Below are 20672 nucleotides of genomic sequence, written 5' to 3'. Positions count from 1 at the left end.
CCAGCTGTGTCCACTCTCACGTGGCCTGGGACCTGGTCCTCTGCCCACTGCTCCCACCTCAGGTCAAGACAAAGTCAGAGTGAGACCCAGGTCCAACCCAATCTCCTCGTAGGTCCAGGGCCCATTTTGGACAACCTCTCCTCCTTTCCGAGGGTCTGACATACTGCAACCCCCCAACCATCACTAGTTAAGTTGGAGCCTAGAGCTGTTATTCCTTCTCAGGGAGGCTCTGGTCTCTGTTAACTCCTGGCCTCTGCTCCCGGCCTAGGTGAGCAAGGAGACTTGCCCCAGGCTTCAGCCCTCCCAAGTAAGCTAGACTTCTGGGTCCTCCAAGAAGGCTGGCTTCCGCTGAAGATCCAGCAGCAACCCTCTTCAGCCCTGGGAGTGTGTTTGCAAGGTACACTGTTGCTAGGCTCCTGGACACGAGCCATTGGTGCCCTCTGCAGGCATCCCAGGGAAACTACATAGCACTCCCTCAGCCTAGCGACAGGAGAAAGGGTTTGGGATTTCTGCCACAAATGGGAGTTGGGGTAGGCCTCTAATAAGAGGAAGTTGGGGAGTGGGGCTCTAATCCTTGACCTGAACTCCTTTGACTCACTTCTTCATCTTCATTAGTTCTTCCTTCCTCACTTAGGACATCCTATCTCTCATTTATTTCTACCAAGGCTGGCTCCAATGTTGATGACCTTGTCCCTATCGTTTTATATACTTTGCTAAAACTTGGTAAGCTCCTAATCTCTTTGCTACTAGAGAGAAAAAAATGGAGGAGATGGAACAGCAATCAATCCTAGGAGTCTTTCTAAACACAGGCGTATGTCCATGGTGAGGTAGAATAGGTAGACAATGTCAGTAAGGAATCCTACCCACAGACGTGGAGAAGGGGAGGGGGCTAGTTTGCTGAGTGGGAACCAGGGAGTAACAAAGCCCACACAGGTATAAACGGAACCCCGTGGGGAGGTGTAAGGGTGAGAAGCCTTTCCTTCCCTTACTCTTCTGTTCCAAGAGCTATTCCAGTTCTGACGGGCTTTCTTGCCCTGCAGCCTTTACCCCTGTTCCCAAAGGTCAAGTCTGCTGATCGCTGGTGCACTTTTTTCTATGATGAGACACACGCATATGTCACTTCAGTGCCTGGCAAAACACCTGGCCACTCACGGCACTTTGTAAGTATTTGGTAAAAATGTACCTTGGTGGAAGAAAAGCCCCACCACCCCACCATCCCCGAGTTCTGAAAACAGCAGGTACCCATGTGCCCAAACGTTTATGCACCCGCAGGCAATGGCAAGAGAGGGCCATAGCGTCCCATAGCTCACAGGGCTACAAACAATCAATTTTATTGAATATTCAAAAGGTCAGTTTCTCTTTTTGCCCTTGCCAGTGACCTTGGCTGGTGTGAGGACTGGAGCTGTTGCCTGATACAGAGTGGAGGAGATCTTGTTGATGTAGTACAGACCGACCATGGAGAAGATGAAGCTACAGGGGAAGACAAAAGGGTCACGGCATCGGCGGGTATGCTCCCGGCCGGCGCTTCCCAGGGCAGACGCCAGACGCCAGCCTCAGGAAGAATCCGGACCCAGGCCTAGGGAAATGGGGAAGGGCGCGAGAGGGAGGAGAGCGGGGAAGGGCAGTCTGGGGAAGGATAGCACCACTGCAGGAGGGTGCAGGACCAAAGGACAGGATACCCCTTGCCCAGCTGTCAGGCACTTACCAAGTGGTGACACAGACTCGGTGGATGAGGCCAGATGCAAAGAGAGCTAACAGGAGGCAGAGGAGAACTGCGGAGGCAAGAGGGGACAAGGAGGATGGAAGTCAGAATGGAAACACCAGGCACTCATACGTGAAGTCTAGGAGAAACCTGGGGCCTTCTGAATCTTGGGGAACCTGGTTGGAGGGCTATGGCATGACGACTACAGGAGAACCTCAGATGCCTTGCTGACGCCCAGGACATGGAGGCAGGAGAGGCATGCTCGTCACCAGCTCTGCCCCAGATATCACTGAACTTCCCTATCCTGGATTTCCTCTGGGGAAAAGCGATAGCAGAGTCTGAAGGGCAAGGTTTTCTCCCATTTGGGGAAGAGGGTCAAGGCCTCTCCAACAAAAGCCAGCCAATGAGGATCAACTCATTAAACTGGTCAGTGGTGGAAGCCAAGGGCCACACTCCGTAGACACAGGTTGGAGGGCAGAGTGCCCGGATACACATGCCCATGGGGGCAGAAGAGTGTCTCAGGCTATCCAGGGTCTGACTGGAAAGGCGGTGGAAGGGCAGAAAGCAAAGGCAAACCCCACCTGCCACGTGGGGACTAGCAAAGAGGGTCAAGAACCCTGCCCCACAACAATGGATTCTTTCTCAAGTAAATGAAGACAATTCACATGGAAACATATCTGACAGAGAGAAGTCCTGGGGCTGCTGGATGGAAGGAGCTCTGGAAGCTTGCCACAGGGCTAGGGGGTGAGAGCAAGACCTAGAGGTGGCAACACTGATGATTGTTCTACCACAGGAAGGCTTCACATGAGAAGGCATCTGCTCCTTTTTTTTTTTTTTTAAACATTTATAAGATACATTTATTATTTCAACCTTGAAACCCATCAATCAAGAATTTAGCCTTCTGAGCATCGACAGCCATTGTCTGATCCATTCCCCTCTTTAAAAAACTGACGGTTATCTCAGTTGGCACAACCTTTCCATCCTTAAGGTACTTTTCAGTGAGTTCACCATACTGTGAATCAGGGTTTTTCCTTTCATCACAAAATTCTCCTGTAGAAAGGTGTGTGTAGCCACATTTCTGGATGATGTGGCGGCACTGGTTCCCTTTGCCGGCACCAGGACCAACAAGGATTATGACCAGCAGCCTCATGAGGTGGTCAGGGCAGAAGAAAAGTGGCCAGCTCGTCACCAGTGGGAAGCTAAGGCCCAGGACGTGCAGCAGCCCACAGCCAGCCCTGTAGCATAGGACAGTGATGGAGCTGACGGCAGCTGGACCGGCAAGAAGCGGGTGGGTCTGGGCTGAGCCGCGAGGCTGCCGAGGCCTGGCCACTGGGCCTCTGTACCTCTGCTGCACTGACAGGGGCCTCTGCTGTCAAGTTTTGAGCATGTGGCATTCCTGGTATGATTGCTTTATGAACTTAATTCTCCATAAATAACTAAGTCATCAAATGTCAATTACATATGCAATAACAAGGATATCAGACAGGAAACAATCTCACAGTTATTTTGATTTGGTCAGGATTCCTGCTGACCCAGAAACTTGGTGTATTAGGCTCTTCACAATCATCTCAGGGAGAATTCACTAATATTGGGTCAATTTCGCATCCTACCTCTTTAACGAACTTGGTCCTTCCTGCTGTTTCTTCCGGTGGGAATAAAAAACACCTCCCCATGATGTATGCAAAATGGGTCCAAACTTGTCTGCTCCCCTCAAACTTTCCCTGGGAACTGTCCAGAAGGCAACTGAGTTTCTTGCTTTCAGAGGCCTTCTCTTCCAGCTCCCATTCCAGGAGCTAGCTAAAGTCTTGGATCCACAGTGTCATCGGACTTATTAACATATTTCCTTCTCCTAAACAACCTTTACCTTCTAAGCACCTGGAAATTCAGTACTGTGTTGCGGGAGGTTAGAGGAGAGTGTCCAAATTCTCAACCCCCAATTTTCACTTACTCTCAGGGAAGATCTTTGCTTGGAATCCTTTGCCAAAGACAAGATTCTCCAGATTATTGAAGGCCTGGGTTGAGGGAATTAAGGAGTAGGGCAGAACTGTGTGGGCAATGGGATCAGCACAAGCATGCGTGGCCCTCCACCCGTCCTACCCTCAAACACCTCGCCCCCCTCCACTGCAGGAGGATACAGTGAGAGAGAAGACAAAGAGGCCGGAGCCCAGCAGGCCCCCCTGGATGGTGAGCCACTCGGTGGAGGCCAGCTGGCGGCTGTACATCTGCATCCCAGCGAAGAGCAGCAGGGACAGGAGGGAGGACAGCGCTAGCGAGGTGCCCGTACCCACCACTGGAGGGGATGAGAGAAGAGACGGGAAATCAGGCCCAGTCCTCCCTCCAGGAGCCGCAGGCTGATTCTGCAGGTCCCGAAGTTCGAGGGCCCGACCACTTCGAAGCACTCCCGGGGCCTGGAGCAATACTCCCCAACTCCCCGCACTACACGGCGACCCCCAGGAATTCCTCAGCCCGGGACGCGCGGAACCCTCCGTCCGGTCCAGTGCAAGCTGGCCCGCCCCCTGGAACCCAGGACACGTCAGCTTTGAGTGGAGGGGACCAGGAAAGCTGGTCTGCCCCAACCCGGACCCCCACTACTCCGTCCGGGAGATCCCGCAGGTCTTGTTACCCATCACGCCCTGCCGTGGGTCCAACAGACGCCTGTGGCCAAAAAAGACGGGAGACGAACCGGATGCGTTAGCACCTAGCGCAAACTTGCTTCCCCCACGTCTTCCTCTTTCTACCCCTGGGCGCCTGTATGTGGCGACCTCTTCCGGCAGGGAGGAAATATTGCGTCAAAGAGCATCCAGAGCCACCGCCCTAGTCCCCGGTCCTTACCCGCACTCTGAGCAACTTCTGCCTCTCAATTCAAGCTGGCTGCACTTAACTCTTCAAGTTACTGGGACTACGGCCTATAGCCTCTTACCCACCTCTGCCTGCTTTATGTCACCTCTAATGCCTGTTCTTCAAGCCTCCCTCCCACTCAATCACTGACTCGACATGTCCCGTAGACTCTCGGCCAAACCAAAATCTAGTCCTGCCATCCTGGAGTCCATCTTTATCTAAAACTATTCTTCTGCTTTATACGAGTAAGATTAGGAGCCGAGGAAGAATGCGAACTTAAGATATGGTTCTCCCCTCAACACCATTCCATGTTACACCGCCCTCCACCACCACCGCCTTCTGAGAACCACGTGGGGAAAACGATTTCCCACCTCCTACCCTGACTGGCGCTGGTTGAGGTTTGTCCCTGGAGCATGCGCAGTGATATTTTACCCCCACCCCTTCCCACACCCCCACCGAGCTCCTGCATTAAGCCCGGGGTTCTCAGCCGCTGCCCGGATCGGGCACCCGGGGGCGGGCGGGCAAGGTAGGGCCATGGCTGAGGGTGAGGATATGCAGACCTTCACTTCCATCATGGATGCACTGGTCCGCATCAGTGTGAGTTAAGGTGGGGTCGAGGGGAAGGGGAGGTGGAGTATAGCGGTCTGGGGCAGGCCGGGACCTCGAACAGGTGGAAATCCAGCAAGATGCTGGGATGCAGGCAGGGGACTGGTGATGGCAAGAAAAGACTGGGAGGGTCGGGGTGTAGGAATGAGAGGGTAGTCCCGGGGGCAGCCCAGAGATGGGTGCCATGAAGGCGTCCATCTGCTGGGGTGTGAGAAGCCAGGAGCTGCCCGGGCGCAGCGGGTGGGCTGGGGTAGTGGCCAACAGTGCAGTAGGGCTGGGGCTGCAGAGCAATGGGGCTGTCCTGTGAGGAGGGGGCGTTTGTGAACTTGAAAATTTCCCAAGAAAACTGAGGACAGGTGGAGGTGTTGAAGGAGCCGCCCCAGGGTGTAGTTCTCAATTTGGACAGCTCCGCGAGACCCCACCCCACCGCACCCCCACTCCGGGCTGCCTCCGAGCCTCCTGCCGTTGTCATGGCAACCCATGCCCGGCTCTCCCAGGGGCGGTGCCAACCCTGCTCTCCCCCCTCTTTCTTCCCCCTCCCTCCACGTCCCTCCCTCCTTTGTCAGCTGCGCCCCTGACCGGGATGGCTGCGAAGAGAGGGACCAAGGTGAGGTGAGGGGGTGGGGCGTAGCTTGAGGACCCTGGCCACTAAGAAAGGGAGGAGAGTACTTCCGGTGGGGAGGGGGCGAGTAGGCGAGGCGTTTGTTTACCCCTTGCTTGGGGAGGGGTATGCGACGACCTCGGATTACGCCGGGGGAGGGAGCGGGAGGTCTGGTTGGTGGGGGGCGAAGGAAAATGGGTTAGTGTAACGGGGAACAGAAGGAGACGGTTGGGGAAGTGAAGGATGGTGGATGGAGGCTGGGGTTGCCGCAGGCCGGAGTCGCGGCAGGAAGACTGCCAGGGTGAGCAAAAGGATGGAGAAAGAGCTGCGCCTGCCTATAAGGAGGAATCACACGGGGCCGGAGGCGAGGGGAGGGAGGGTGCCAGAGAAGGGGGCGGGGGTCGGCACCTAGGTGTCGAATGGACTGTGTCCTTGAAAGAAGTGCCGGAGGCAGCAGCAGAGGTGGGGGGAGGAGGCAATGGCCAGGTGAGAGGGGCTGCAGATCCGGATGGGCAGGCGGAGTGGAGGGGGTGGCGTTTGACTCTGGGAGACTCAAGCTCCAACCAGGAGCTCCAGCCATCCCTCCTCCTCCGTAGCCCTTTAGCTCTGCAGTAGGGAAACCGAGGCAAGATACAGAGCTGAGAAGGTCTATGAACCAGGCCTAGGCTGGTGCTGGGGAAAAGCCATAGGTAGTTTGTCTTGCCCCTTCCCAAGATTCCCTTGGGTCTCCAAGGGCAGCTGAGAGGCCTGTCAAGATAAGCCCTCGTGTCCAAGCTCTGACCCAACCTCCTGGTCCCTTCACAGACCAGCATGAAGAACATGGAGAAGGAACTGCTGTGTCCAGTGTGCCAAGAGATGTACAAGCAGCCGTTGGTGCTGCCCTGTACCCACAACGTGTGCCAGGCCTGTGCCCGTGAGGTGCTAGGGCAGCAGGGCTATGTAGGCCATGGTGGGGATCCCAGCTCCGAACCTACCTCTCCTGCCTCCACCCCTTCCACCCGAAGTCCCCGTCTCTCTCGCAGAACTCTCCCCAAGCCAGACCGCTTGGACCGGCTGCTTAAATCAGGTGGGACTGGGGCTTGTGGGATGGGGGTGAGGATACTGGGATGTTTATCAGGAAGATGAAAGGGTTCCATCCCTGGCCAGGGGCATCTGTCTGTCTTTCAGGGGGTGGAGATAGTGCTCATTTAGGCTCTAATAATTCAGTTGACCTATGGCATAGTGAAAATTAAATTTTGTAAAGATTTTATTCATCTTTAGAGAGAGGGGAAGGGAGAAAGGGAAAGAAACATGAGTGTGTGAGGAAACATCAATCAGTTGCGTCTCACACAACAACTGGGGACGTGGCCCACAACCCAGGCATATGCCCTGACTGGGAATCAAACCGACAACACTTTGGTTCACAGGCCAGCTCTCAATGTGCTGAGCCACACCAGCCGGGGCTAATTTTTGAATTGAACAGACTTTCCCCACCCCTAGCCAGCTGTAATTTTCACCTCTCTACCTCCCCTACCCATCCACAGGCTTTGGGACATACCCCGGGCGCAAGCGAGGAGCTTTGCACCCCCAGGTGATCACGTTCCCATGCCCAGCCTGCCAGGGTGATGTGGAGCTGGGGGAGCGAGGCCTGGCAGGCCTGTTCCGGAACCTGACCCTGGAGCGTGTGGTAGAACGCTACCGCCAGAGTGTGAGTGTGGGAGGCGCCATCCTGTGCCAGCTGTGCAAGCCCCCACCTCTAGAGGCCACCAAGGGCTGCACCGAGTGCCGTGCCACCTTCTGCAATGAGTGCTTCAAGCTATTCCACCCCTGGGGCACCCAAAAGGCCCAGCATGAGCCCACCCTGCCCACCCTCTCGTTTCGCCCCAAGGTGAGCCAGCACTTGTAGGGCTTGAGAAGGTAGCAGTATGGTAGAGCTGGATGGGTGGGGGTGCCTGGCATTGTGGGCCTCTGAAAGGAGGTGGGCAGGGTTTTGCCATTGCCAAGCTCCTTTTTCTGTAACAACAACAAAAAAATGCGCTAGCCCTGGCTGGTGTAGCTCAGTGGACTGAGTGCTGGTCTGGGAACCAAAAGGTCACCGGTTTGGTTTCTGGACAAATCTTTGAACATCTTTGAGCCTTCATCTCATCTGCTGAATGAGGCTGATACTGTCTGTCCTGCAATATTTACACCCACAGAGCTGTTCAGAGGATCACATGATAAATATGTATCAAGGACTTATGTGCCTAGTGCTGTTCTAGGCATTGTGATGTGAAGGAGAACAAGGTAGACAAGGGTAATTATTAACCACAGGCTAAGATTAATTGTCATCATTATTATTGTTACTATATCGTTCCTGAGGTAGATGAAGGGAAGAGCTATGCTGGTGCCTGGAGAGTGCAGGACAGGCTCTCTTTGATGCCAGCATGTACCACCAGGGGGCACCATGGAGCACTACCAGCTGAGCTCCCTTCCACCCCAATCTGGTCAGTGGAGGGAGGGCACCAAATTTCTCCTGTGGCAGGTCAGCGCCCTTATACACCCACTGGCTGACTATGACTGCTCTTTCTGTTCCCAGGGCCTAATGTGCCCGGACCACAAGGAAGAGGTGACCCACTACTGCAAGACATGCCAGCGGCTGGTATGCCAACTCTGCCGAGTGAGGCGCACCCACAGTGGGCACAAGATCACACCAGTGCTCAGTGCCTACCAGGCCCTCAAGGTGAGGACCACCCCCCTACACACACTCAGCCCCAGTGTTAACTCACTCACGCCTCCTCTTAACTGCTGGCTTCTGCCAAGCTGGGTGTGATGCCTACCTTTTCCTCCCCGCCCAGGACAAACTGACAAAGAGCCTGACATACATCCTGGGAAACCAGGACACAGTACAGACCCAGATCTGTGAGCTGGAGGAGACCGTGAGGCACACTGAGGTGAGGGAGGGCAGAGAGGTGGCCCTCGGTCCTACCCAGGGGTGGAAGCGGCAAGGGGGTGTGGGTAGGCATGGCCCAATCACCTGGTTGCAAGCTCAGGAAGCCAGTGTGGGGTCCATGAACGTGTTAAGGTTCTAGTTAAACCAGGTTGGCAGGAACATCAATGCCCCAGGGCAGGCTGTACCTGGAGCTACAGTGGGGACAGGGTGGCTATCACTCAGGACAGGGAGAGCTTGAAAAGCCCCAGGGACATAGCTCAGATGCCCTGAGGCTCAGGTGCCTGCTGAGGATGGCATATATCCCTGGAGCAATGGCAATGGCTCTGATACTGTCTTCCAGATTGCGTGAGTCAGCTGACACGGGATGGGCCATGAGCATGGCACAGATGCCAACGGATGTTAATGCAGGCCCTGTGGGCATCAGTACGCTCATGCCCTCTTTTATTTGGCGGAGTCCTTAGGGATTTGGTGTGGGCTCCAGGAAGGTTAGCACAAATGGTCAGGAGCTGAGCCCCTCTGGGTATACAGGTGCTTTTGGAGCCATAAACCTCCCCCTGTTGAAATGGGTGGGTAGGATTTCACCAGATTCCCTGTGATCATAGCCATGGTGTGGTACCCTGGGAGGCTGGGACAGGCCCTGCCTTGCAGAAAATAGTAAGTGTTGCTCTCTGGGCAGGTGAGTGGTCAGCAGGCCAAGGAGGAGGTGTCCCAGCTGGTTCGGGGGCTGGGGGCTGTGCTGGAAGAGAAGAGGGCATCGCTGCTTCAGGCCATAGAGGAATGCCAGCAGGAGCGGCTGGCCCGTCTCAGCGCCCAGCTCCAGGAGCACCGGAGCCTGCTGGATGGCTCCGGTCTGGTGGGCTACGCCCAGGAGGTCCTTAAGGAAACAGACCAGCCTTGCTTTGTACAAGCAGCCAAGCAGTTACATAACAGGTACATTGGGGCACAGCTCTGGGGCACAGGTTCTCAAGGGGCAGGGGCGTCATAGGTGTAGCTGTTGTCCAAGACAATGTCTCAAGTACCGTCTGATGGAGAGCTGGGTCCGGAGGATTTTCACTAAACCAAACCAATACCCAGCTTGCCTGAGGGATAAGGAAAAGACCCAAAGGTGATGCCAGGGCTCTAGGGGCAGGCAGGTGGAACCAAGGAGAAGGATGGCTGCCCAGATGGCAGTGCCTGACCCTTGGGTGCCCCCATCCCAGGATCGCCCGAGCTACAGAGGCCCTCCAGACATTTCGGCCAGCTGCCAGCTCTTCCTTCCGCCATTGCCAGCTGGACGTGGGGCGTGAGATGAAGCTGCTGACAGAGCTTAACTTCCTTCGAGGTAAGGAGATGGCCAGACCCCATGCCCAAGTAGAGCCTTCCTCCCTTCTTCCCCAGCAGCGGGCCCGGGGGGCAGTGCCCACCAGGGACCTCCCAGCCTACTGCCTGGCCTGGCCAGCCACCCCTCCCACCTAGCCCGCAGGCCATCTCGTCCCACCGCGCTCAGCGCTGCTTCTCCCTCTCTTTGTTTGTAGGCTCTGGCCACCGCGGACTCTGCTCCGGAGCACCCCAGGCAAGTCAGCGGCCCGGGCCCCCTGCTCCACCCCGCAGCCCCCAAGCAGCTCAGCCACCCTTTCTTTGCTTCCTTCTCTGTCCTGATTTAACCAGACCCTTGGTCCTCCTCAGATCTGTGCCCTCTCTTCTTCCTTCCTTAGGTGTTTGCCTAATCCTTACCCTTCTGACCTTTTGTCTTTGTGCCCCTTATCCTCTGGACTTTTCTTCTCTTTTCCTTAACCTTTGTCCCCTGCCATCAAGCTTTTGCTTGCCCTCCATTGTCCCCCACTTTCTATCCTGCTGACTCTTGTATCTATCTCCCTCCTACTCTGTCCCCTCCTTCCTGTTCAGTGCCCTCTTGCCTGGGCTCCAGTGGCCTTTCCCTGGGCCTCCTCTATTCATAGAATAAAAAGGGTCATAGAAAGAAGGGTACCCATCTGGTCTGATGCCCTCATTTGACAGAGGAGGAAACTGAGGCACAGAAAGGGGAAATAGCTGACCTAAGGCCAGCGTGGCAGACAGGACTAGCACCCAGGACTCCTGCCTGCCCAGCATACACCTGCCTCTCTCCTTCTCCCTTGGGCTCTGCCTGCCCACCCCCTGCCCAGTGCCCAGAGGGGTCTCTTCCTCAGGTCCCTCTCACCCACACTCACCCCCCCGGCTCCCGCTGCTTTCCCTTTTCCTGCCTGCCCTCCACGCCCGGCCCGTGGCCAGGCCCTGAATGACCCTGCTCTCTCTTCCAACAGTGCCCGAGGCTCCAGTCATTGACACCCAGCGTACCTTTGCCTACGACCAGATCTTCCTGTGCTGGAGGCTTCCTCCCCACTCACCACCTGCCTGGCACTATACCGTTGAGTTCCGGCGCACAGACGTGCCTGCCCAGCCGGGCCCCACTCGTTGGCAGCGGCGGGAGGAGGTGAGGGGCACCAGTGCCTTGCTGGAGAACCCTGATACAGGCTCTGTGTACGTGCTGCGTGTCCGCGGCTGCAACAAAGCCGGCTATGGCGAGTACAGTGAAGATGTCCACCTGCACACACCCCCAGCGCCCGGTGAGTGGGCAGATGGGCGGGCACAGGGTGTTCTGGGGCTCAGGCGCTAACAGCTGGGGCCAGTGCGCGAGCACTGGGCGATGCAGTGGATCACACTAAGTCTGGAGCTAGGCCTCCTTGGGCCAAATCCCAGCACTACCTCTTGCCAACTGTGTGGCTTTGGGCAAGTTATTCGGCCTCTCTGAACTTCAAGTTCCTCTTCTGTAGAGGTATTTACAATACCTCATCGGGTTGTTGTGAAAATGAATTACTTGATACACGTAAAGTCTTAGCAGAGTTTGTACCTCCAGTAAGGGCTCAATAAATGACAGTAAAGTGACTCCAGAAAATAGTGTGGACCCCAGGATGTAGGCATAATAAAGGAGCATCGCCACCCACACAGCGGGCAGAAGCGGCATGGGTTGGATAGAAGGGCCAGACATGACCAGCAGAGTGTGGGCTGGAAGGCAGAGTCAGATGATAGTGGGCAGAATGTCACCACGTAGAATGGAACAGGGGGTTGTATGTGGGGCCAGCCATGGGAAAGGAAGCATTGGGAGTCACTTGGGCCTGGAGAACTGGTTTCTGTGTCCACTTGTCATCACTGCAGCTCTTCCTGGGGTCCCAGATCCATTTGGAGTACTCGCTTCTTTTTTTCCTTATTCCCCTTATTCCAGTTCTCTGGGCTCTGTTCCCAAAGCTTCCTGCCTATCCTGTAGCAACTTGTTCCATGTTCTGAAATCTGCCAGTGTCTTGCGCTGGAGCCTCACAGTCCCCAATGCCAGTGTTTGTCCCTGAAGTCCTTCCTTTTGCCTCAACCCTCCCCTACTCCAGTCCTTCACTTCTTCCTCGACGGCCGCTGGGGCACAAGCCGGGAGAGGCTGGCCATCAGCAAGGACCAGCGAGCGGTACGGAGTGTTCCAGGGCTGCCTCTGCTCTTGGCTGCTGAGCGACTGCTCACTGGCTGCCACCTGAGTGTGGATGTGGTCCTGGGTGATGTAGCCGTGACGCAGGGCCGCAGCTACTGGGCCTGCGCCGTCGACCCAGCCTCCTACTTGGTCAAGGTGGGCGTCGGACTGGAGAGCAAGCTGCAGGAAAGCTTCCAGGGCGCCTCGGATGTGATCAGCCCCAGGTTAGGCCACTCTGGCAGGGATGGAGCGTGGGGACCCTGTGTGGGGGAGCCGGGAACAGGGTAGGGGTGGCAAGGGGGGACAGACTTGCTGAGGTGGAGCTGGGAGGAGACTAGGAGGAAGCAGTAGGACACTGGAAGCCAGGCCAAGGGGCCTGTAGCCAGAGAAAATGTGGGATCAGTGGAAGGCTTTGAGGATTGAATTTTGGAGTATGTGGCTGGGGACAAAGATGATAGAAGAGGGAACCTTCTCCATTTCCATCTGTCACTCAGGACTAATACACCATCTCTCCAAGCCGCCATGTCTAATACCCCATTTCCAACATCCTTTCCCTACAAAATGTTTTCTTTCCCATACCTTTTTCAACCCTATTATAACACCCTAAAATTCTTTCCTTAAACTTTCCATCTCCACGCCCTCTTATCCCTGACATCCTGCTTAACACCCTCCCACGCATGCATTTCTTCCTGAACCCTTAATCCCTCGCTCTCTATCCCCCAAGACTCCTTCTCTTCAAAGTGCTTTCTGTCCCCAATCCCACATCTTTCTGACATCTCTCCTCTGTGACACCGACCCGCCCTCACCTCTCTCCCACCACTTCCCTTCCCAGCACCCTTTCTCTGCTCTTCTCCTCGCCCAGCACCTTAGTCACTAGCCCCGCGTTCTCCCAGCACCCTCTCACCCTCGGAACCCTCTCCCAGCATGTTCCCAAACCGTATTTCCCACCACCCTCCTACCTCGACAAGCTGCATTTCTTCAGTGTGCTTTACCAACACCTCGTCTTTCTCTTGCCCCAATACCTCTCTTGCCAGTGTGATTTCCTTTCAATACCCCTTTCCTGCCAAACTAAACCCCCAACCCTACATTCTAATTCCTGTCTCTTCAACATGCTTTTTCCTCAATACCGCAAATCCATCATTTCAACCAGTATTCCATATTTCCAACATTGCAGCCTTCTGGTACACCACGTCCCGCTCCCTTATTCCGCCCCCCCCCCCCACACCCTCCTACGCAACATCCGCTCCTGCAGGTACGACCCAGACAGTGGACATGACAGCGGGGCCGAGGATGCCACGGTGGAGGCGTCGCCGCCCTTTGCTTTCCTCACCATCGGCATGGGCAAGATCCTCCTGGGATCCGGGGCCAGCTCAAACGCAGGGCTGACAGGGAGGGATGGCCCGGCAGCCGGCTGCACGGTGCCTCTGCCACCCCGCCTGGGCATCTGCCTGGACTACGAGCAGGGTCGGGTTTCCTTCCTGGATGCCGTGTCCTTCCGTGGGCTTCTGGAGTGCCCCCTGGACTGCTCGGGGCCGGTGTGCCCTGCCTTCTGCTTCATTGGCGGTGGAGCTGTGCAGCTACAGGAGCCCGTGGGCACTAAGCCCGAGAGGAAGGTCACCATCGGGGGCTTCGCCAAGCTGGACTGACCATCTCACACCCTTCCTGGGCCCTGGCCCTCCAAGCTTTCTGGAACTGGGTTATTCCTCCGGCAGCTTTTCCCTCTAACTCTTCCTACCACGGGGTCCTGTCCTTTACCCCATGTCTGTGTCTTCCCAGGACCTTCTCTTGACCAAGGGACACTCCTCTGCTCACCTCTCTGGTTGCCCCCCATTTTCTCCATTGCCTGTTAATCCAGACCCGCATCCCACCAAGTTTCTGCTCCGCGCTCTGCCCTTGGCATCTTATCCAAGTCACGGAGAGAACCCCTGCCCCTGCCCCGCCCCGTGTACCCCCTCAGGCCAGCTGGGAGGGAAGGTTCCCGGAACACTGGGCATGATCCCCGGCTCTGCCCTCTGCCCTGCCAAGCTCCCTGCCCCGCGGGTGCTGAACTATAGCCTCAGAGCGGGCAGGCCCTCTGGTTGGACACCGCCCGTGCGCTACCTGGGGAGGGGAAAAGGACCCTATCCTTTGTTTCTGTGGGTCCCCACACCCTTCAGCCGCATGCCTCTGATGTCCCTCTTCTCCCTCTTGCATGCTTTACTTGTCCCGCACCCATGCCAACGTGCCAAGTCTTCTTTTGGGGCCCCAGTGGAGGTTGGATGTCCCCACTGGGTTGGGCCAGGCAGGACCTCTGGTGCCCACTGCTGCCCCCCTTGCAGTAGGGACTGCTAGGTCTGTGCCAAGCAACAGCTGTCATTTTCACGGTTTATAAACAATAAACTGTGGTGCCAGGCACATCTCTGCCTTCCCTGAGCCATACCACTCCTCTTGGTTTCTGTGCGGGGTGTGGCTGCCCGGAGGGACCCAGGGTCTCCGCTGTTCCTCAGAGCAGGGCTGCCTGGTGCATAAGGCACCTGAGGGAAGGAGGTGCCCAAGCTAGGTGCTTCCTGGCCTCCTGCTCACAGACTTACCAGCCCAGTCCTGGCCACCAGGGGGTGCACTGCTCTGGTGACCTCCTGACTCAGTCCCCCGATGAGGCGTCTGGGCCGTGGCTCCCAGACCCTGAAGGAATGTCATTGACGGGGCAGGCACTGTGCCTGGGCCCAAAGGAGCAGGGAACCAGAACCACTTTCCCATTCCCAGGATGTGGGGAGCAGACCCCAGAGCCAGTGGGCAGATGGGGCGGCCCATGCTGGGGAGGGGACCAGGCTCGGCGCCAGCCCCGGATCTAACGCTTATCGTGAATGGCCATGTTGACTCTGAGGCTGTTATCGCTGCCTAAGGACTCTCTTCACACCCAGGCAGCTCAGAATAGAACCACCTGAGGGCATTGTGCCAAGCAGAGGAAGGTGTGGCTGTCAGCCCCGAGCTGGGGTGAAACCAGGGGTGAGCCACAGGCACGCAGGCCTGAGCCCAGCCACCTAAGTTTCGTTTCCTATTTCCTCTTGTGCCGCCAGCAATGGGGGAGAGGTGACTCAAATTCTTCTGCCAGCCACTCCAGCGCCCCAATGTCATCTCTCCATGCTCTCCTGCTGCTCAAATGAACCCTGCCCCATGCCTTCTTTTCTCCCTGTCTTCTCCCCCAAAGGCCCCTTCCAGAACGCCCCCCACACACACACATACATTCCCACCACTCCTCCTATCTAAGGGTCACAGATGACAGATCAGAAGTTGGCAGTCAGAGCAGAGGAGGCCCACATTTTATTCAGCCGTATAAGGTTCCCAGTCCCATCTGGGGGCTTTCTAGGTCAGTGCTGGAAGCCACTGCCCCAGGCCGGTCCTCAGGAGTACTAACGGGCTTCACCAGGGCTAAGATGGGTTGGGGGACTTGGTGGGGCCTGCGAGGGAGGCTGTGAGTAGCCCACTTGAACTCGCTGCTCACCAGTTGAGAAGCGGGGAGGGAGGACACTGGCAGTGAAGACCATGAGGGAGGCAACTGGCGGGCGCTGGCTGGACCCTCAGCAGGCAGCGTGCCCCTACAAGTTGGCAGAAGTGGCTGCTGTGTTCACGTAAGAGAGGCTGCCGCCGCCGTTGCCTGCAGAAACCTGGACGAGGGGAGAAGGAATCCAGGCTGAGGGGCAGGAGCTTTCCTGCGAGAAACCGCCAGGGCCCTCGGATGGCAGGCACCCCCGGCTGGAGTAATAGGGCCAGGAGCCTAGCTCTCGAAGGGTTAACGCGATGAGAGCACCTGCCAGTCGGTCACCACCACTGGCAGCCAGGTGACTGTAAACAGGGCCACCCTCCTCCCTCTGCTCCCCTCTCCTCCCTCCCCTTGGTTCCAGGCAGCCCCCTTCCTCTCCCCTGCTGCCCTGTCTCCCTCCAGTCCCTACTCTTCCAGCCCCAGAAGGTGTGCATGCTCAGCTCATCCGTGTAAAACTGGGAGAAGTCCCAGAAAAGGGAAAATGGGGTCAAGAAAAGGAAAGCACCCCTCCCCCACCTGGAGTTCCAGCTCCAGGTGACCAAAGTAATTATTTACTAGGTCCTGCAGAGAAAGGCCAGGAGAGGAAAGAGACTCCTGAGAACCCCACCCGGGCTCACCCGGCTTGGTGAGATCTCTTTCCCCCGTCGGAGAGCCTCTGCCTGCCCCCCACCTGCCGTCCTCAATCTACCCTCCACTCTTAGGTGCTTACTCCTTGTGGGTCCTGCAGGAAGGGATCCCCTGGGGCACACTGCCCGCCCATCCCACCTCTGGGCATCCCAGCCGTGGCAGGGGCACCGGCTCAGCTGAACAGTGAATGCTCTTCTAGAAATGTTAGTAGTGGGGACACTCCCTTTTGAGGTCGCCTTTTGTCCTTGGCCTCCTCCCAAGGCCTTTCCCCCAGAGCTGTTCTGACCCCCACTCCCATCCTTGCCAGGCCGTCCGCTGCTTGCTTACTTCATGTCACCTCTCACCTCTTAAGTTCTTTGGGTTTTCCAAGTGCCCTTTCAGAGCCCCCTCCCAGCCAAAGCCTCTGTCTTTCTCCACCCGTGGGGCCCATCATCACCTCTTCATAGGGACTCCTCTTGGTACTGCCAGGGGGCACATAGCGCCCGTGAGTGTGGTAGGTAGGGTACTCGCTCATAGGATGGTAGGCATCTCGGGTTGGAAAGATGTCCAGCTGCCCGCAGTTCTTTCGGCGGCACTGACACACAGCCTGGGGAGACAGGAGGTTACGGGGGGCCGTGGAGTGCCTTCTAGCAGGGGGACTCTGGTTAGGGCTGAAGACTGAGCACTTACCAGGGCAATGAGATAGATGATGGCCAGCGCAACCAGTACACAGACAAGCACGAGCAGGGCTATGCCCCAGCCTGGCACCCCAGACCCCAACTGGGCAGAGGGAGGAAATAACACAACGTCCACTAAAAGGAAAAGCAGTGATCAGGGCAGTCTGGCAAAGGAGGCGACCCTCCCCTAGGAGCACCCAGGAGGAGAGCAGGAGTCCAGAGGCTGGAGGGAGAGGGCCCTGAAAGTGTGGCGTGGGCCCAGAGCAAGGGAGAAAGCCTCACCAGTAATTCTGGAGATGTTCAGGTTGTATCTGGCTGCTTCTGCTGCATGACGAGCAAACTGTTCCTTTACGTCGTCACTGGTAGTGCCCTCTCGGAAGGCCAGAATGGATTCCGCCACCACAGATCCTGGCCTGCTCACAGGGAAACAGGCCACTCAGCTGCAGGCCTCAGCTTCTGAGCTCTTCCCCCCAACCACAAGCCTCCCAGTCCCTCCCCGCAGTCATGGCACCGTCTACCCGCTCAGACAGTCCACACCCAGAACTGTACCTGAACTTTACATTAGAGGAGCCCAGAAAATTCTCACGTTTATAAATCTGCAAAAACTGAGGTGAGACGGAAAGCACTAAGAATTGGTGCACAGGTTCAAGCAGTTCAGAGGCTGCTGCAAGGGAGAACATGGAGGAAGGGCAGATACTCACCAATTCAGTAATGTTCCTCTGCAGCTCCTGGTAGTAGTTAGTGCTGGGGTCTTCCAGGGAAGAGTTAAATGGGAGGTTCAAAATATGAAAGGACAGGAGGAAGAAGGAAACCTTTTGACTGGGGGAGGTGAGGGGTACTATGCTACCATTAGTGCTGCCTGCAGTAGTCCTGGTTCTGTGGCTGGCAGGGGTAGTACGGGTATCAGAGTGGTGGCTGGGAACTGAGGATGGAGAAGAGGTGACACTGCGGACTGGAGTGGCGGCTGGGCTTGAGGCAGGGCTTGTGACTAGGGAAGAGGTGGCCCTGTGGACTGGAGTGGTGGCCGGGCTTGAGTCAGGTCTGGTGGCCGGGGACACCGTGGCATTGTGGCCTGGAGTGGTGGCCAAGCTTGAGGCAGGGCTTCTGACTGGAGAAGAGGTGGCACCATGGCCTGGAGGGGTGGCCGGGCTTGAGGCAGGGCTCGTGACTAGGGAAGAGGTGGCCCCGTGGACTGGAATGGTGGCCGGGCTTGAGTCAGGTCTGGTGGCTGGGGACACAGTGGCATTGTGGCCTGTAGTGGTGGCTGGGCTTGAGGCAGGGCTCATGACTAGGGAAGAGGTGGCACCGTGGACTTGAGTGGTGGCCGGGCTTGAGGCAGGGCTTGTGACTAGGGAAGAGGTGGCACCGTGAACTGGAATGGTGGCCAGGCTTGAGTCAGGTCTGGTGGCTGGGGACACAGTGGCATTGTGGCCTGGAGTGGTGGTCGGGCTTGAGGCAGGGCTGGTGGCTGCGGACACGGTGGCATCATGGCCTGAAGTGGCGGCCAGGCTTGAGGCAGGGCTTGTGACTAGAGAAGAGCTGGTACCGTGTCCTGGAGTGGCGGCCGGGCTTGAGGCAGGGCTGGTGGCCGGGGACGAGGTGGCACCGTGGCCTGGAGTGGCAGCCGGGCTTGAGGCAGGGCTTGTGACTAGAGAAGAGCTGGTACCGTGTCCTGGAGTGGCGGCCGGGCTTGAGGCAGGGCTGGTGGCCGGGGACGAGGTGGCACCGTGGCCTGGAGTGGCGGCCAGGCTTGAGGCAGGGCTGGTGGCCGGGGACGAGGTGGCACCGTGGCCTGGAGTGGCGGCCGGGCTTGAGGCAGGGCTGGTGGCCGGGGACGAGGTGGCACCGTGGCCTGGAGTGGCGGCCGGGCTTGAGGCAGGGCTGGTGGCCGGGGACGAGGTGGCACCGTGGCCTGGAGTGGCGGCCGGGCTTGAGGCAGGGCTGGTGGCCGGGGACGAGGTGGCACCGTGGCCTGGAGTGGCGGCCGGGCTTGAGGCAGGGCTGGTGGCCGGGGACGAGGTGGCACCGTGGCCTGGAGTGGCGGCCGGGCTTGAGGCAGGGCTGGTGGCTGGGGACGAGGTGGCACCGTGGCCTGGAGTGGCGGCCGGGCTTGAGGCAGGGCTGGTCAACTGGGAAGTGTTGGAACTGGAACCATGGACTGTAAGAAGTTGAGGATTAGATTCGGGGATAAATCAGAACAAGGAGAAAATATATCCTCTAGCATTTGGAGAAGTAATGCCAGAAGGATTTGGGGAACAAACCCCTGAGTCTGCCCTTCTCCTCCTTCCCAGCTGGCAGCCTCCCTCTCTTCCTGCGCCCCTAAGCTCCTGACTGGCCATTCTCCACTCCTAAGATTTACGTCTCCCGTACCCCTACCCCCACCCTGGACTTCTCTTCAGGGAATTTGCCTGCCCCTGGCACCCACTTTCCTGAGGAGGGCCTCGTCTCTTCTTAACCTGTCCTTAGCCTTTCTCCTTTTATTCTAACACAGACTAGGCAGCCCGTCTGCACATTCTTCCTCTTTGGGTGCCGTCTGCCAGGAAACAAAACCCACGGAAAGGCTGTGCAGAGCAGCCCCCTCCCCACCTGTGCCCCTCACCTTTAAGCAGTGTGAATAGCAGCAGCACAAGGAAGAAGGGGGTCTGGATGCCTGGAGTCATGGTGGTGGTGAACCGGTTGGGGAGGGGGCAGAACAGACTCAGGCAGGCACTGCGTGTGAGGTGGAGCAAGCACAGGCACCTGCTGCTTTATACTGGTCCCTCGCCCGCCCTAGGCTCAGCCAGAGCAGGTGACAGGTGACAAAACCCCGCCCCTTCCCCCAATCCCTACCTCCTATCTTTTCCTCCTCCTCCCTAACCATTCCTGTCCCCTCAGGTAGGGCACATGGGCTCCAATCACTCAACCCTCTGACAACCTGTTTGTGCACCAGTTGGCCTCCCCCTTTCACCAGCCACTCCCTGGCTCCAGAAGGCGGTGTGTATGGGGAAAAGTGGGGGAGTATAGGGTCCCCAGGGCTTTAGTTTTAGCCCCAGGGCTACAGCCAAGGTGAGAAAAATGGGTAAATTAAGGCTGGGAAGTTCATATCAGTCCCCCACCACACTTCCCCCTGGGCCCCTTGAAGGCCCACTCTGGGGACGGAGAAGAAATGAGAAGTCTTGCTCTGACCTGCACGGTTCAGTGGGATGGGCGTTGTCCCACAAAGGGGAAGGTCGTGGTCAGGGCACATGCCTCTGTTGTCCGTCCCGCGCCCTGGCTGGGGGTGTGCAACTGACAACCCATTGACGTTCCTCTCCCACGTCAATGTTTCTCTCCCTCCCTCCTTTCTCCTAGCTCTAAAAAATAAATAAATGAAATATTTAAAAAGAAGAAAGAAAGAGGAAGCCTTGCTAAGGAGTAAACTCTGTGCTCGTTTTGGACCCCCACCCCCCACCACTTCCCGGAATAGCCCCACCTTGCTAACCGCTCCCTGTCCTGTTCTGCACATTCTACCCTGAAACCCGCAGTCCCCTCCCACCCCTTGAAGGACCTTCCAGTAGCCTGAGTTCCTTCCTGGCTTTCTCCCGAGAAAGGAGCGGAAGAAGAAATTTCCACTTAAAGGACTAGACGTGGCCTGCCGAAGCCTAGGGTCTTTCCTCCCCGGTCCTCCACCTGACGACGACGGGCAGCCCGCCAGGCTGGCCAGGCTCTCCTGCCCTCTAGTGGTCACCCGGAGGCCTCACAGCGCCTACCTTGCCGGGTTGGGAGG

General features: G+C 57.2%; 3 protein-coding genes across 4 annotated transcripts; 1 reads left to right on the top strand and 2 right to left on the bottom strand.

The window, feature by feature from the left end:
- Window positions 1-1299: 1299 nt before the first annotated feature.
- On the bottom strand, window positions 1300-4452 carry KRTCAP2 (keratinocyte associated protein 2). Its single transcript, XM_054563453.1, has 5 exons — window positions 4326-4452; window positions 3838-3992; window positions 3651-3714; window positions 1706-1772; window positions 1300-1470 (listed from the first exon to the last, which is right to left on the bottom strand). Exons 1-5 carry the CDS (start codon window positions 4327-4329, stop codon window positions 1350-1352), a joined length of 411 nt encoding a protein of 136 aa, XP_054419428.1. The 5' UTR covers window positions 4330-4452; the 3' UTR covers window positions 1300-1349.
- A 557-nt stretch (window positions 4453-5009) lies between these two features.
- On the top strand, window positions 5010-14085 carry TRIM46 (tripartite motif containing 46). 2 transcript variants are annotated; one of them, XM_054563457.1, is made up of 10 exons: window positions 5010-5137; window positions 6552-6813; window positions 7271-7614; window positions 8302-8445; window positions 8561-8656; window positions 9332-9585; window positions 9855-9976; window positions 10935-11237; window positions 12051-12348; window positions 13377-14085. In XM_054563457.1, exons 1-10 carry the CDS (start codon window positions 5075-5077, stop codon window positions 13768-13770), a joined length of 2280 nt encoding a protein of 759 aa, XP_054419432.1. In that variant the 5' UTR covers window positions 5010-5074; the 3' UTR covers window positions 13771-14085. The 2 variants fall into 2 exon arrangements, with proteins under 2 accessions (XP_054419432.1, XP_054419433.1); XM_054563458.1 differs by lacking the exon at window positions 13377-14085 and adding an exon at window positions 12849-12959.
- Window positions 14086-15430: 1345 nt separating this feature from the next.
- On the bottom strand, window positions 15431-19643 carry MUC1 (mucin 1, cell surface associated). Its single transcript, XM_054563467.1, has 7 exons — window positions 19527-19643; window positions 17629-19085; window positions 17477-17532; window positions 17210-17340; window positions 16941-17062; window positions 16708-16857; window positions 15431-15768 (listed from the first exon to the last, which is right to left on the bottom strand). Exons 1-7 carry the CDS (start codon window positions 19585-19587, stop codon window positions 15700-15702), a joined length of 2046 nt encoding a protein of 681 aa, XP_054419442.1. The 5' UTR covers window positions 19588-19643; the 3' UTR covers window positions 15431-15699.
- Between the last annotated feature and the right edge of the window lie 1029 nt (window positions 19644-20672).

Source organism: Pteronotus mesoamericanus, unplaced genomic scaffold, assembly GCF_021234165.1.
Source record: "Pteronotus mesoamericanus isolate MK-2021 breed Mesoamerican mustached bat unplaced genomic scaffold, CSHL_Meso_final scaffold_705, whole genome shotgun sequence".
Lineage (NCBI taxonomy): Eukaryota > Metazoa > Chordata > Mammalia > Chiroptera > Mormoopidae > Pteronotus > Pteronotus mesoamericanus.
The sequence above is the reverse complement of the archived record's forward strand: the minus strand, read 5'-3'. Positions and strand labels throughout refer to the sequence as shown.